At 37.4% G+C, this 16,607-nt stretch overlaps 1 protein-coding gene across 20 annotated transcripts in view; it reads left to right on the forward strand.

Moving 5' to 3' along the window:
• The window catches only part of BAZ2B (bromodomain adjacent to zinc finger domain 2B), a 158,142-nt gene that overhangs the window by 101,561 nt on the left and 39,974 nt on the right, over window positions 1-16,607 (forward strand). For 11 of the 20 annotated variants that reach the window (XM_054829077.1, XM_054829078.1, XM_054829076.1 and 8 more), the window contains 7 exons: window positions 482-880; window positions 3,007-3,616; window positions 4,916-5,212; window positions 7,566-7,626; window positions 8,178-8,286; window positions 8,561-8,662; window positions 13,312-13,522. In XM_054829077.1, the coding sequence (XP_054685052.1) occupies window positions 482-880; window positions 3,007-3,616; window positions 4,916-5,212; window positions 7,566-7,626; window positions 8,178-8,286; window positions 8,561-8,662; window positions 13,312-13,522 (1,789 nt within the window). The remainder of the gene's footprint in view (window positions 1-481; window positions 881-3,006; window positions 3,617-4,915; window positions 5,213-7,565; window positions 7,627-8,177; window positions 8,287-8,560; window positions 8,663-13,311; window positions 13,523-16,607) is intronic. The other 9 variants (XM_054829085.1, XM_054829095.1, XM_054829088.1 and 6 more) reach the window with 4 other exon arrangements.

Consider the following 16,607-nt stretch of genomic DNA (forward strand, 5'->3'; position numbering starts at 1 on the left):
ATATGTGTTTTGTACATTACGGGCTAGGAGTTTAAGAGTTGGTAGACTGTTATTTTTGTTATAAAGTGGGAAATACAAAGAAATTAGCTGCTGTGTTCTGATAGTGTATTGGAAATATATCTTTCTATGGATATTGCTTTGGCAGTTGCTTTTTTCCTAGTAGAGTGGCTACTTCTCCTGGTAGCCAATAGAACAACAAGATTGGGTGTCCTGTTAGATTTACAGTCAAAAATACATTTTAAAACAACCATGGTTTAGTATTACTTCTCTACTAAGCATTGTCTTCACATGCTGAAACTATCTGGGAAAAAAAACAACCCTAAACAATAAATGTACGACAAGATTGATTTTAAAATTATTACTGTTCATCCTCTGCCAAGAATAGCATAATTGTTTCATGGGGACTGATGATGTACTTTTTTTTTTTTTTAAGGATCTTTAACTGATCTAATATGAACAGTCAAAAATACATGTTTTACAGGTGCTAATGCATACTGGCGTAACAGATGTGAAAACTGATGGACAAAAACCACATGAAAAATCCCAAGAAAAAAGAACACACCAGCAGATACCTCTTGTGTCTGATTCCCAGACTCACTCATCATTCCAGTCCCAGCAGAAGCAGCCTCAGGTTTTGTCACAGCAGCTTCCGTTTATTTTCCAAAGCTCTCAGGCAAAGGAGGAGTCTGTGAACAAACACACAAGTGTAATACAGTCAACGGGATTGGTTCCCAATGTGAAACCTTTGTCTTTGGTACATCAAGCCAAAAAGGAAACCTATTTAAAACTCATAATTCCTTCCCCTGATCTACTCAAAGCAGGGAATAAAAATACCTCTGAAGAATCTATCTCTTTGGCCAGCGATGTAAGATCAAAACGGGTGAGTGAATAATTTTTTTGATTGTTTGTAACCTTTGTTGCCTGCTTAACAAGATGCAACGTTGTGCTATCAAGCTCTTTTAAATATAATGTTTAAAATTATATGTATATTTATTTTCCTATCTTTTTTTTGACATGTTTTTAGAGTTGATACGGATTTCTGAATGATGTAAATTAACTAGGTTGCGTGGGTAGTATATGCTCTGAACTGTGGTGGTTGTTTCTTTGGGTGGAGTGGGTTTTTTGCCCTTTTTGTTTTTTTAGAGAGTAGCAAATATTATCCTTTAGTTTTAGATATGATTCACTATACATTACAAGTGCCCTGAGCTATTCCATAGCTTTATCCCAGAGAAAAGTCATCTACTTGGAGGTGCACGTGCATGTATGCATACCCTAATGTATAGATGATGTGATCATATACACAACTTACTGTCACATAATGCCAAACTTAAGTTTCCTGCTCATCACACAGTGGAAATTTACAGCTCTGCTGAAAGCAATCAGTGTACTGGTGAGAGTAATGGGTACAAAGAAAGCAATATTTTGTCATGCATCTCTTAAGGAAAATGAACAGCTAAAATGAGTATCAAAATAAGAAAAGTACTCATGGGTAAATTGTGTGGCCTGGATATTTTTCCTGTGCTTCTCCTAGTTTCAGTCAGAATGCTGATTTAATACTTTCCATGTCTTGTATGGCTTCACTTTGTTTCAAGTTGGATAGTTTTCTGTCAAAGCAATTAAAATTACCTATTTTAATAATGATTTTAAACAAAGTGGCTGAAAACTGTTTTTAAAAAAATGTTCGATTTAATCTTGGGTTTTGTTAGCTCTTTAAAGACAGAAGGATATTCACGCACTGATAGCTCTTTAAAACTCAGTATGGCCATAGCAATAAATTTGATCTTCCTTTTTTTATTGGCGAGGACTCTACAATATGTTTACATGTGTCTGTCTTAACAGTTCCGTCTTACAGTCCTCAGTGAGGAGTGAAAAATATTGTTATCGCATAGTTTTTATTCCTAGACCAGAAAAGAAACACTATTTCTCCTTTCAACTCCCAATTACTTCGTAAAATTCAAATAAGCTACTCATTTACCAGGAATGGTTAAATAAATTATAATTATGAAAACACACATCTTTGCCATCGGAAGAGTCTTCTGCTGTCAAATTTAGATCATCACCTAACATACATCACCCAGTTAGTGGTTTGATTTCTTTAAAACTTTTACTGGAAGCATGCACTGTGTGAATATTTATTTTATAGGTTTTCATAATTTCATGTTCCATTTTAAATGTTAGTAACTTCAAGAATGTATTGTATTTGACTTCAGATTTAAAATTGATTTAAAATGTACCATCTTAATCCATTCTATTAATTTTTTTTTTTCCATCAAAGATGATGTATTTTCTTCTTCCTTGGAAGAGTCTTGAGATTAAAGACAGTGTAAGCGTTGCATGCGTTTCTGAGCCACTACCAATTTTTACCTGAAGAACTTTACGAGTACTACAATTTCAGAGTTAAAAAACCTAGCATATCACAGTACTTCTGAGTAATACCTTTTTTCCCCATGTTTTTTTTGATAAATTTTTTCTGTGTCACAAGCCTTCTTTTCATTTACTGCTACAGTTGCAGCAATTAGTATGTTGTATTTACCTTGTACTTTAAAATGAACAAATTACTAAAGCTAGTTTTACATTCACTAATGCGATTTTCTGTGCTGAAATGAGTAAAAAGCAGGGTTTTTCCTATGCCAGTACGTAAGAATAGTCTCTTCTTTTTAAAAAGAGTAGTCTCTTTTTTTCAAGATGCTTAATATCTTCATGAAAATCACTGAGTAGAGCGATGTAGCAAGTGAAGAAGCTTCCCTACATAATTTAGATCAGCTTCATCTTGAGTTCTATTTGTCTTTTCCTACTTGATTTACAGTGAAAATCACGAGAGACTTACATGACTTGTAGTTAACTCATCTCTTCTGTTGTAGCTAGCAGCTACTTTCGACCTACTCAGAATCACTTACCAGATGTTTAAGATTTCATAGAGTTCACCTGCCTGAATACTAAAAAAAAAAAAAAAAATTTTTTTTTAAAAAATCCACATTTTATTCCTCTGTCTTCTTATTTCTTTAGGAACAATATAAACAGACATTCCCAGCAGCACAGCTAAAGAAACAGGAATCATCTAAGAACCTGAAGAAGGTTATTGCAGCTTTGTCAAGCCCCAAAACAACATCTAGTTCACCAGCTCATCAAAAACTCACATCCTTGGAAAACAACCATTCTAATCCATTCCTGACAAATGCACTTTTAGGTAATCACCAACCCAATGGAGTTATTCAGAGCGTCATCCAGGAGGCTCCTCTTGCACTTACTACGAAATTGAAATCCCAGACCAAGATCAATGAAAGTGTAGCCATTTCTAGTAGTGCCCCCTTTTCTTTGCCAGTAAACTTGAGTGCATGTGGGAAAAAACCAACTGGTAACCGGACACCTGTTATGCCCTCTACCTCTCCTGTATTACCTGGTTCAGGAAAGGATAAAACAGTCAGCAATAATGCAATAAATGCAGTAAAACCACAACACCGCCTTCATTCTGCAAAACTGGTGGTGGAGCAGTTCAGAGGGGTAGACTCAGATGCCCCCAGCAGTAAGGACTCTGACGACTCAAATGATGATGACGACGATGATGAAGATGAAGATGAGGACGATGAAGATGATGATTCTGATGATAGCCAATCAGGTGGTTTAACCTTTTTAATAGGAAAAGCAGAAACTTTAATTTTTTTTGAGTGTTGAAAACATGCATTTCCCACGATATTTTAAAATAGAGGTAGGAAATTTTGGGGCAGCATGGCCCACAATGTGTCCTACAGATATCCTTGAAAGTAGCGTATGTCTCCCAGTCCTCCATTGCGTCATATCCAATATCATGTTTTGGGTATTCTGATACTTGGTCATAAGGCAAGTATACTTTCAGCTGTCCTGGTAAGATAGCTCCACAGCCTTCTGGAAAGACTGTCAGAGACCTACCTTTCAGATCCATCACCCAGCCTGCAGCTCATGTACTGCTTATGTGGCAAGGTGCCCAGGAGCAGGGGGATGGAGAGAATAGGCTGGTTGATGGTTGGTTATTCTGGCAGGCAGTGCCCATCTGCAGAACAGACTTCCCCAATCAGAGAGGGACTAAACAAAGGCCTCCAAATTGTCAAGAGTGGCAAGAGAATCTTGTTTGTAGGCTTTGTTCGGGAGCACAGTATTCAGTGAGCAAGATCAGAGAAAAGCACCAGGACAGTTGTAAGGGCTGCACACAGATAGCGTTCAGACTACTATTTTAAAGGCTCTTAAACAATTCAGAAAGGCAAGGCCTATTTTAAAGAGTTGATTGTATTCTCAGTCACTCCTTTCTCCCTTGTGTGCCAATGTCTCCCAGGTCCAGCTCCACCTTCTTCATTCTCTTTCCCTCTCTCATCCACGCACTCTGTACTAACCCTCTCTTTTCCTCACAGCTGTAGCCTATCTTCAGTTCCTTATCCTGTCTACCCTCTACTCTAACTCTTCCTTTGATCAGATCGCCACACTTCCAGTTCTGACAGCTTTCAGCCTGTACCCAGTTCCATCGTTTGCTTCCCTTTCATGCTAGATGTCACAACCTGCAAAGTGCCCTTCCTGTGGTAGTATTCAACCACTGCCTGGCTCACAAGGGATGTCTTAGCTATAGCTAATTCTAGGGTTAACAGTCTCTTAAAATCCTGCAGCTTCTGTCTCTCATCTCCTCATGAAAAAACAAAGAATTCCAACCATAACAACAGTGCGTTGTCATGCAGAATTACTTTATGCTGTCATCTTGTAGTAATTTCAAAGTTTAGGTAGTTAATTATAACCTTCTATTTATACTGAATCAATGTTATATAAAAATATTGAAGTCTGCAAAGCTTCTTATTTAATTAGACAAAAGACTTTGCAAGTGTTAAAACTTAGATTTATTTTCCATTCGTTATCAAGTCATAACGTGCCTTTTGCCACACTTCCTTTTAAACAGAGTCTGACAGTAATTCTGAGTCAGATACAGAAGGGTCTGAGGATGAAGATGATGAGGATGATAAAGATCAAGATGAATCTGATACAGACACTGAGGGAGAAAAAACTCCACTGAAACTGAATAAAACTTCATCCTCTGTGAAGAGCTCTTCCATCGGTCTGGCAGCCCACTCCACCCCACTTAATCTCCAAGTAGCAAAGACTCCAGGCTCTGCGCCAGCTGCCTTATGTCCTGAGTCCCAGCCTGCGGTTTTTCTTGGGACAGCACCATCTACCCTTACACCAAGTACACACTGTGGTACCTGAATGTCTTTTGTTATAGTACAATGTAACATCTAAGCGGTATGCGTTGTAAAAGTAGTTATAAAAGTAGTTTAGACACTGGTATCAAGTGATGCCTCGATGAAAGAAAGAAATTTTTACAGTAAGAATAATCATTCACTGGAACAATCTCCCCAGGGATGTGATGGAGTCCCCGACACTGGAGGTTTTCAAGATGCAGTTTGACAGGGTGCTAGATAATCTCATCTAGGGCTCCCTTTCCCACAAAAGCTTGGGCCAGATGATCTTTTGAGGTCCCTTCCAAGCTGGGCTGTTCTGTGGTTCTGTGATCTTTTCACGGATGTTTGCAATAGACATTAAAATCAGTCAGCAGAATTGCAAGTTCTCAAGATCTGAACATTAGACTTAGTCCAGGACATTTTAGCTCATATAATTATTTGAGAGAAGGTAGGATGAAATAGGCAGAGTTGATATTTATCACATAAAACCACTTATTTAGTGTTTGTTATTTACCATTTTATTCTCAACTAGTTATTTCTAATTTCTGTGTATTATAGTTTGCATTCTGAGTCTTGAATTCCTGCCCCTTCCTCAACAAATTAAATAACTGTATTTAGTTAAAATACAACTTCATTATTCTTTCAAAATTCTCAGTAGAATTTATGGATTACGTGCAAGGAATTATTTTTAAAAGGTTCATGAAAAGCATCATGCCTGATGTTACATAGTGTTTATAATTCTTCATTTGGAGATTAATTTGTAAGTTTTAGTAATTACTGCTGCTACAGAAAAGAATGCATTTTTGAAAGTCACACTTCTCAATTTGCATGGTAACAATTAAATGAAATTGCATATTTACTACTTTGAATTAGAAATTTGATATTTAATTAACATGCAAGTAAGTAGATTCTAAATGGGGACATCCGCTCATAAATTGGTTTTTATATTTGGATTCAGTGGAATAGGAATTTCATGTCATCAAGGGCATTAACTTTGAAGCAGTGTAATGTGATCTAGTTCATATTTTTCCCAGAAGCAGGCCTATTAATCACACAGTTTGTAAAAGATTTCCTAAACATTAGGAGTAATTCACATTGTTAAAATAGAAAGTTAATATTTTTGCTCAGGAATCTGTATTGATTTATGATGCTTTGAAAAGACTGATACAGGATTTTTGTCTGCTTATAAAGGTGGGAGGTAGAATAAGTTAATTTTGCATCCTTGTTTTAGGTGTAGAACTTTTTCCTAATAAGGATCGCTGTAATATAATTAAAATATTTTTGTGTCCATTTTGCCTAAAGCTGGTAAGTCACTGAAGAGGTGTTGTGTCTCTTCTCTGTACCCATTTTTCACTGGACAACTCTTTTTTTTTTTTTCAATTCCCTTGTATTTGGACAAGCAATCTCCCTCCCCTCACTGTGACTATTAGAAGTAACGTAACAGTCAGGTTAGTTTAAGACTGCGGACATCTGTCCAAGAAGTTTGGCATCCAAGCACGGGCAGTTCCTCACTGCTTTCTGTAGAGGACTCTTAGCAGTTGCTTCCAGACCGTGCAGGCGTCTCAGTTGGAAACCTGTGCCATTGCTGCAGATGACAGTCCTCCTGGCTCTAAGAGGTCGGAGCGAGTTTCAAGGGTTCAGTCTCATAATGGTACTCTCTCATGTCTGTTTCCACAGAGAAATGTCACATTCTTTACACAAGATCCAAACTACCTTTTTGAGAAATGCATCTTCCAAAAGTTTTTATACATAGTTCATGTCCTACAGCTCTCTCAGAGGCCTGAGAAAAGTGTCCGCCTTTGGCACTCTGTAAACCCCCGCGTTTAGTGATTGTCTCTGTCATACTATTGATTCAGTCTCTTGACTAGCACCAAACACAACATCTGTTTGGGCTCTGAAAAACTGGAATAACGCTGAAAATTTTCTGCATTTGGCAGTTGTCCACAATCCATATGCAGTGCTCTTTGAAGACTGAGCCTATTGTAATGTATGGATTTTTAAACTAAAGAGTGTTTTCATTTTCATCTTCTGTACTGAAAAAATTTAGTCTAGTATAGAAAAACAGGTGTGCAAGGAAATATTTTAGTGACGTCTGAGAGACCCAAACAAGGCAAGCAGTTTAGTATGGCATAATTAGGCTTTCTTCTGTTCACAATTTTAGAAGAAGAGGTTAAAGGAAACTTGGAGGAAAATGTATTTCAAAATGAGAATAGTTACATTAATTTTCTTGGTACTTGAGGTATGTAATGTCTAGAACGTAAAAATGATTCATTTTTTTGGTTTGGGGATATAGGGATAAATAGTATATTTTAGGAACATGTTTTTCATTTTGTAAATTCTCTTAGGTGTTAATCAGAAATTCTGCTTTAGGTATTTCAAAAAGACGGAGAGTGACAGATGAACGGGAGCTGCGTGTTCCTCTCGAATACGGGTAGGTTATGTATATATTTGATATTCCTTAAAGGGAGATAATAATACCTTCAAAAGTCAGTTGGTAATGAAATGACAGTTCAAAATTTTTTGAGGCTGGATAATAAGGACAGGGCTTCAGCAATTTAGATTTCCAACTCACGGTGACTTTGGATCTCTCTTATTAAAGTGTCAGCATATTTCATGTGTTAATTTTTGTGCATCACGTTTGCTCTTTTGCAAACATAACCTGCCTTTTAGCAGTTTTGCCACTGGAAATCAATCCTGATGGTTAGATCTGAGCCAGTATTGATTCCAAATAACTCCCTGAAATATAGTTCTAAGCCATTTAAAATCTGGTAACGTGTAAGTAGCTCGATATAAATATATCCATATATAGTCGGAGTTTGGACAATCTACATGGTAACAATTTCTGGGTTTCCCTATTTGATTTATGATGCTCTTGCCACATTTTAGATATGTGCCTTTTTATGTAAAAATCTTCAATTGACATTTAATTACTTGTTTTTTAAAAAGTGTATTGTTGTATGCACCTATTTCATACTACTCTAGCTGGCAAAGAGAAACCCGAATAAGAAACTTTAGTGGTCGCCTTCAAGGAGAAGTAGCATATTTTGCACCTTGTGGAAAGAAGCTGAGACAATATCCTGAAGTAGTAAAGGTACATTCCTTTTTTTAACTTCTGTGTTCTAATGCTACTAAGCATGCTTGCAATTAAAAAATGCCATTTTTTTTCCTCCAATAAAGATACTTATTTCAAAATATCCTGTGATGTGAGGCATAATGTATCTCAGTCTGTTACTGATTTGATCTCCTATAAATGCATATCCCTTTGGTAGAATATGCAAAACATTACACTCACAAAGTTAGCTGTACATCAAAGCTGGGTTGTAATTATTTACAAGCTGAAGTCGAAAAATATGTGATTTTTTCAGTATCTCAGCAGAAATGGAATAATGGATATCTCAAGGGACAATTTCAGCTTCAGTGCAAAAATAGGAGTGGGTGACTTCTATGAAGCCAGAGATGGACCGCAGGTATCCACTTTTTAAAAAGTAAAGTCTTTGATCCAAGGAACATTAACTTAAATTTAGGTGAAGTAATTTTTGCTACAATCTGAAGCATTGCCTGTTTTTAGCTAATTCTTTCTAGAAATTGTGCATATTTCTTAATAGTAGTTATATTGAGCTGCTGAGAGCTTGATCCTGGGCAGTGTTAGAAACTGCTCCTCTCTGATTTTATAAGGAGGTTGCAGGAGTTTGGCATGCCTTATGATCAGCTCTGAGCCTGGATTTGTCTAGTACGAAAGAACTCTGAGCTACATATTTCATCTTAGTCGGTGTTCAGATGTTTCTGACTAAAACTCTATTTCTTCCTGTACTGTATAAACCTAATATTGATAGTAATTTATGTGTATGTGTTAAATCACACTCTTTTCAATTATTCATGTGCATAGTATATATAAAATACATGTTTAAATACAAGTGTTTCCTGTATGGAGAATACCATCTGAACTTCCTGAAGCATGAGATTTTTACAGGAAGGAATGCGGAGAAAATTCTCTAAGGGCTAAATCAGTTATATTGAAGAATTACCCATAGCAAGCCAGAAATACATGGATTACCTGTTTCTGATAGTGCCTGTGTTTCTCTCTCCTGGTAGACTAGCAACTAGATAGTACGGGTTATTCAAAGCAGTGATTAACTGATTTAACAGAGAAGCGTATCTGGTAGAAGTGGGCCATGAAATAGTAGGGTTAGAGGAATGTTTGAAGTTTGGCAAATGTGGAAATTCAGTGACAGGACCTGGAGGCTTTAAACTGCTGTGGTTTAGAAAGATTAGTTTGAATGTGATTTGGTGTGATGGAGAGGGCACAGGTCCTTATGAGTTTGGGTAATATGGATAGCAATACTGCATCAAGTAGTAGGTGGAAGAGAGTATTATGGAGTGATACTGAGCTGTGTGCTAAGATTGCATCTTGCTGGCTTTGATTTATATAGAACTGCAAGAGTATCCATCACAGAATCACCGAATGGTTGAGGTTGGAAGGGACCTCTGGAGGTCACCTTGTCTAAACCCCCCTGCTCCAGAAGGATCACCTACAGCCAGATACCCAGGACCATGTCCCGACAGCTGTTGCAAATCTCTAAGGTGGCAGATTCTACAACCTCCCTGGGCCACCTGCTCCAGTGCTCAGTCACCGTCATGGTGTCAAAGTGTTTCCTGATGTTCAGGGGGAACCTCCCGTGGTTCAGTCTGTGCCCACTGCCTCTTGTCCTGCCACTGGGCACCTCTGACAAGACCTGGCTCTGTCCTCTTTGCAGCCTCCCTCCAGGGACTTACACACGGTGGTGGGATCCCCCTGAGCCTTCTCTTCTCCAGGCTGAGCAGGCCCAGCTCTCTCTGTCCTTCCCTTTGCAGGATCATTATGTAATTAGGGAAAACTTGACTCTTCATGCAGCTTCACTCAGATCTGTTTTAGTTGAAGACGAAATATCAGTAAGGGCACAAACCCCAGACTTTTTAACCTGGATATAGGTCTCTGGAAGTAATTGTTAAGTCATGGTAAACATTTTTCCCAATAAGATTTTGCATAAGGCTATGAAAATAATGTTGTTGTTTTCCAACAAGTCTGAATGCTTGCCTAGGAAGGTAGCTGAATTCAGGATCAGGAAGGGAGGAAACTACTTAAAGTACTTTTTCCCATCTCCTTAGTGTGAAGTAACTCCTGTGTACGCTAGTCTTTCTCCAAGTGTCTGATTATGGTGCTGCCTGAGAACAAATACAGTGCATCTTTGTAAGGCATGATCTACCTCTTTTAAGCCAATTCTTAAGCTTACCGTTGTTTACTGTTCTGTGAATAAGTTTATTACAGACACAATAGAAATACCATACAGAATGGCCAACTATAAGATCAGCGGTCATATGCATTTGTAATGTAATAGTAATTATTTGCTTCCTTTTCTACAAGCTGGAATTTAAAATGTCCTATTCTGAATTCTGCAATTCAGTTTAGAAAGCTTTGTTGTTAACTTTTTCTCACAAATCTAAACTAAAATTAATGAGGATGTCTGCTTCTTGCAAAGTGCCTATGGCTTTGTTAATTAGTTTGGTTAACAGGCTTTGAGCTTGATTCTGCTTCCACACATAGTTATCTGGTGCCTTTTTGGCAAATGTCCTGATTACAGTACAGTATTGCAATAGATGGTAGATGCCTGAAGGTGAGAAATTGAATTAAGTTCTTATTTTGATTAGTTTCCAAATAAAACACAACATTTCAGTGTTACTCCTGTTTTTTCTGTAATGTTTGTATAGCGAAGTGTAGATTTTATGGAAGCCCTTGATTCTCCTTGTGTTGGGGCACATCCCCCATATTTTTTCTTTGGAATATTGAAAATTCACAGAATATCAGATTGTACATACTTCTAATAGAAATGTATTTTGGGTCAGATTTTAAAAGATATCTGAGCACAAAATAGAGATGGTCAGTTGCCTCCTGCTTAATCCTTAAAGGTATCTGTTCTGGACTATTTTTGTCTTGCCCTCTCTTAAACTTGTGGAAACATGTTGCATGATGTGCTGTCGCAGGACATTAAACAGTCTTTTCCCCATTCCTTGAAATGCCAGCTCCTTTTGCTTATTGAACTTTCTACTAGCTTCATTTGATGGCCTGCAGTCTTTTGGGAGGCATTAGGAAAATGTATCCATGGTCTGTGTGGCACTAATGATCTTGTAGACACTCTATCTTTCTTTTCTGCATATTTGTTATCATTAGTATCATTAACCATAGAAAACACAAATACTGAGCAAGAGCAATCGCCATTGTAGTATCTAAGGTACCTCTTGAACTATGGCTGCTTCTTGAATTCTTTGAATTCTATTTTGCCCCCTTTTTTTTTTTGGCCTTCCATCTGGCACTTGGAGTTTATGGGATAAGATTTCCTAGGTTGGAGGTTGGTGTAGGTGATAAGTGCAGGATTAAATCTAGCTTACATTGCTCAACAAACTGAACCTGTGATAAACTGCAAGTCAGGGACTAGCCAGTGAAGTGAAAATGTACGCCTAAGTAGTACTCTTAAAGATAGAAAATGAATTAACGTCTGTTTAAGTGATAGAGGTAGCTATTTTGGATTAAAAAGTCCTTAGTGATGATGTATTGTACACATAGTGATATGGTCATGGTTCTGAACAGCTTGTTTTTAGGAACGTAGCCTGTAACAAAGCCCTTTGAAATGTCTGTAAACTAAGTGTGAGATGTGCTCTTGGGATGGTCTGTACTGGGAGCGATTCAGACTTCAAAAAGTATCTTTGCAGAGATGGATAGCTTCCTTGGAATCTGAATGCTGCATTAGCAAAATGTCATTTCTTTTGTTGAATCTTAAATATTTGTAATTATGAAGAATGAGCAGAAAGAATTAAAAGATAAATTGTTAGAATAAGTAAATAAAAATGTATTTTCTGGTACGTCAAATTTGATTTCAGTATTTATGTACATATAAATGTGAAAACTTTGGTAATGCAAATGTATTTTTTCTGAACAAATATTTAATTAATGTGTTTTGTAAGTTACCAACTTTCATTCTTGCTTCAGCAGACATTTTCAAAATCTTTTATAAACCTTTTTAAGGCAAATTATGGCGTAGTCCCAAAGGATACTTAGCTTACATTCTTTTCCCTGCATTTCTCAAAAACTTACGGAAATGGTGAAAGAAGTTACAATTTTGAAATATTCATGTTCAAACAAACAGGATCAGATAGACCATGTTCCTGTTCTGCTCTGTAGATGCAATAAAATCCACTTTTTATCAGTTGAAGTAAAGTTATTTCTATGTGAGGACTAACTTGGATATTTGTGTTAACAAAGTGTTTCAGTATTTGTTTTTGAGATTCCACCAAAACCCAGTAGTAATAGTGAAATAAAAGGTTGACTGGATTGCTACATACTTCTTTTAGTTAGAGAATATAGTTAACTTACTGCTCAGATAGATGGATTCTTAAAAGTTATAAACTTCTGATTGCTTCAGGGTGGCACAGAAATTAATTTTCTTGCAGTGGATGAGGGGAGAACTAAATTCTACTAAATAAAACTTAAAGAGTAATATGAGTCTGTGTTTTTTCAACCTAGTTGTTAAGATCTACAACGCTCCAGAAAGCAGTATTTGAAAATATACTGCTGCATTTGCTTGTTATGTACGTCAGAAATTTTGTAAACTCTTAACAGTTGGAAGACAGTGACACGTAGCTTGACACTCTTTTTCATTCACATTGAGCAGTGGATTTTGTGAAAGCAGAGTAGTTATTTTTGAGCTTACATAATAAGAAATTGCCATTTTTAAAAGGGTAGAGCAGTAAGGGATTTGGTCAGGAATAATTAAAACTATCACAGTAGCGGCATACCTGCTAGGTAATAGCTGTGTATGTCACTGAATCATCTTCAAAATCTTGCATAGTAGTACAATTTACAAAAGTTCGTAGTGATAAGCTCTCAGTATATAGCTTCTGTGCATTGTCAAAACATTGTACTACCCAAAAAGTACATCACAGCTCTCGCATATTTTATATATATAACTTATTTGGAAAAAAAAAATAATCTCTTGCTGTTCATGTTCTCAAGTGTCTTAGATTTATTTTTCCTTTTTTTAATCTGTGTTTATAATACCTGTCTGTGAAATGTGTCAATTAAAAGGGTGTGCAGTGGTGTCTTCTGAAGGAAGAGGAAGTCATTCCCCGTATCAGAGCTATGGAAGGGCGTAGAGGACGACCACCAAATCCAGACAGACAGCACTGTAGAGAGGAGTCAAGAATGAGACGACGCAAAGGCCGACCTCCAAATGTTGGCAGCACTGAATTTCTAGACAACACTGATGCAAAGCTTCTTAGAAAGCTCCAGGCTCAAGGTAAGAAGTATGTTACTATTTTCACGAACAGAGGGTGTCAGTATATAGAGACTTAATCTTTTTTCTAAAAAGGAGCGATGTGTTTCACTAGCATATTAGTATACAACATTTTATTTTGGAAATTTGTCACATGCTTTTAGTGAACCCTTTTTCTTCTTCAAGATCAGTAAATGTATATGTGATTCAAAGGAAGAAGTATTTGTGTAAATGCATGTCTAAGAGCTTACTCTATAGTTACAGCAGACATCCAATAATCTTGTTACTACTTACATATTTTTTAAATTGGCAAAAATTAACAGATCTTTGTTTTCCCCTGTATCGTCTCAAACAACAGCGGACCTAGAAATGGGAACTGAAATTGAGAACCACTGAAGTTAGCATTTCTGTGAAGCTTTTGGCTGTTCTAGGGAAAATGCTTTTCTTGTGAAATCCTTGATAGTGATTAAATGCCCAGATGGCTGAATAGGATCCTATAATAAGTAGTACCAATGTTGACAGTAAAACTTTCATGGTATCAAGTACTGCTATATATCAGAAGCATGAGGGCCTGGTTTTAAATAAACATCAGGTACATGACTTCTGAATGTCAATTCTTTAGTCCATAACTCTATCATATTTTCTGAATGCATCTAATCCAATATGAAAAATTCTTACAGCCCAGGAGTCAGGATGTTTTTTTTAACTCAAGACTTAACTGTTCTTTCATGTGCTGACCGTGAACATGTTTGGGTAGCTACCTTGTATTTTGCATAACGTCCTTGCTAACAGTACGTATGCCTGTCATATCTGCCTTGGTGTGATTCTTTGCATCTTTTTCCCTCGTTGCCTGCAAAGAGTACTGTTCTGTATAGAAGTATTTAAGGCATGCAATGGTGATGCTTTGGACACATGGACAGAGAGAAGGCAGTTTTAGAAATACCTTAGTACGTGGTATGTCTTGTAGTGTTGCACAGCTATTTTACCCGTGTGTTAAGGTCACCAGCACCTTTTGTTCAGTCCGAGAATTAGGAAACCGATGCTGAAACATCGTAGGATTTGCTGAGAGGCTGTGTATTTATTGTTGAGACACAGTAACTGATTCCAGAAGTATTTTCTTCTCAGTGGGAAAAGATAAGCCCTAGTCACTAAGCCATCTTTCATAGAATCCTAGAATCGTTTTGGTTGGAAGAGACCTTTAAGATCATCAAGTCCAACTGTTAACCTAGCACTGCCAAGCCACTTTTCTTCACTTTATGTCTTCCCTTTCTCTATATTGGTCACTGTACGGGGTGTGCGGGGGATATTTAGCAGCACTCTCCCATGTATATTTTCCCACCACACACTACAGCATTTAAGAAAATAAACAAAAACATATCATCTGTATATGCAAGAAGATTCAGAATGTACGTAATATTTGATGTTACGTACGTTTGTATCTACCTTGCTGCTTTTTTCCCCTCTGAGAACACAAGAAATGTCTCAGTGGCTCAGCCCAGGGGTTCATCTAGTGCAGAGCTCTTTCTCCAGTAGTGGCCATAGGAAATGCCACTTGGAGAAGGCATGTGAGCCTGATCACCTCTTGGTTCATTTATTTCCTCATACATGTACCATGGCATCCTAAGGTGTTTTATCAGTGATGTTGTAGAGCACATTTTTTTTCTTGCTACGTTTATTTTCCGTTTATGGAACCATTGCACATGAATTAGCCTGTTCTTTGTTTTTCAACCTCCTGACAATGTTTGCCCTACCAGCCTCCTGTGGCAACAAGTTCTAGAAGTCTGCTAACAGTCTGCTACTGGACCATTTTCGTTTTTAAAAAATGATCTTCTGTTACTGTCAGTGGGTGTTCCCTAGTTTTATTACTGCAGGGTTTGGAGCATAACAGTTCTCCAGTTTATGTTGCCCATCACCTTGATGATTTTGCAGACCTTGATCCTCTCTGTCCTTAGTCTTCTCCTCTGCAAACTGAAGAGCCCAAGAACTTTCAGTCTTTCTCAGAAGGTAGTTGGTCCATCCCTTTTGATACTGTTATGTGTACTCTCATTTCAGTGTTTCTTTCCTAGGTGTGTTACCTTACGTTTATGTATGATGAAGCTCCTCTCGTACCTTTGCCCACTGTTTTGCAGGGTTCTTCCAGAGTTTCCTTGCTGTCAGCACAGCCTTGGATTTTCCAGAATACTTAAAAATGCTTCACATTTTTGTATTTAACTTTGCAGTCCCATTTACAGGTTTCATTGATGAAAAAAGATACTAAATAAAGCTGGTTGTAATATTGATTTGTGAAGAAACCCTCTACTAGCTCTCTGCATCACGAAAGGTGACTGCTGATCTCTGCCCTTCACCTGCTGTCATTTAAAGTGTTCAGTCTGTGAAGCTTTCCTTCAATGATGTAACAGCTTAATTCTATTAATAATACTTGACTTAGGACCTAGTCAAATACTTCCTGAAATTCCAAATACTTTATGTCTATTAGATTCTCTTTATCTCCCTGTTACTGACACTCTCATTGAAACCCGAAATTAGGCGGAATTTCCCTTTGTAGAAGCCACGCTGACTGTCTGAACTGATGGTGTTTTATAATGTACTCAGTAAGTATATATAAGACATAATACTTACTAATAAGACTCTACCACCCCAAGAGGACTGGAAAATCAGACTAACTGATTGGCAGTTTCCAAGACTTCTGCTAGAACCTTTTTTTTTTGTTGATAAGTCACCAATCCTATGGCACAGTGGCTGTTGTTAATAATATGGTAAACACCCAGACCAATGTCTCTATGGTTTCATGTTAGTGTTCCCTCAGATTTCTCAGCTTACTCTGTCCCGTCATGGTAATCTGACTTACCATCTTGATCTAACACTTCTTTTATATTTACCTCAAATTCATCTAGCTCTTTTGATCTGTCTGCTGTAGACGATGCACTGAGTAGGGGAATCTAGCCAACTTCTTCAGCGCTAGAGACTGGCACAAGGAATTCAGTAACCTTTTTTCCTAAGGCTATTTTTTCTATCCCGTTCATTGTTAGGTCCCACTGATTACATTTCTGGCTTCCCGTTGTGATGCATGTAAAGATCTTTTGCTGTCTGCTCAGGCATCCATTGCAAG

Source organism: Grus americana, chromosome 6 (genome assembly GCF_028858705.1).
Source record: "Grus americana isolate bGruAme1 chromosome 6, bGruAme1.mat, whole genome shotgun sequence".
Classification (NCBI taxonomy): Eukaryota; Metazoa; Chordata; class Aves; order Gruiformes; family Gruidae; genus Grus; species Grus americana.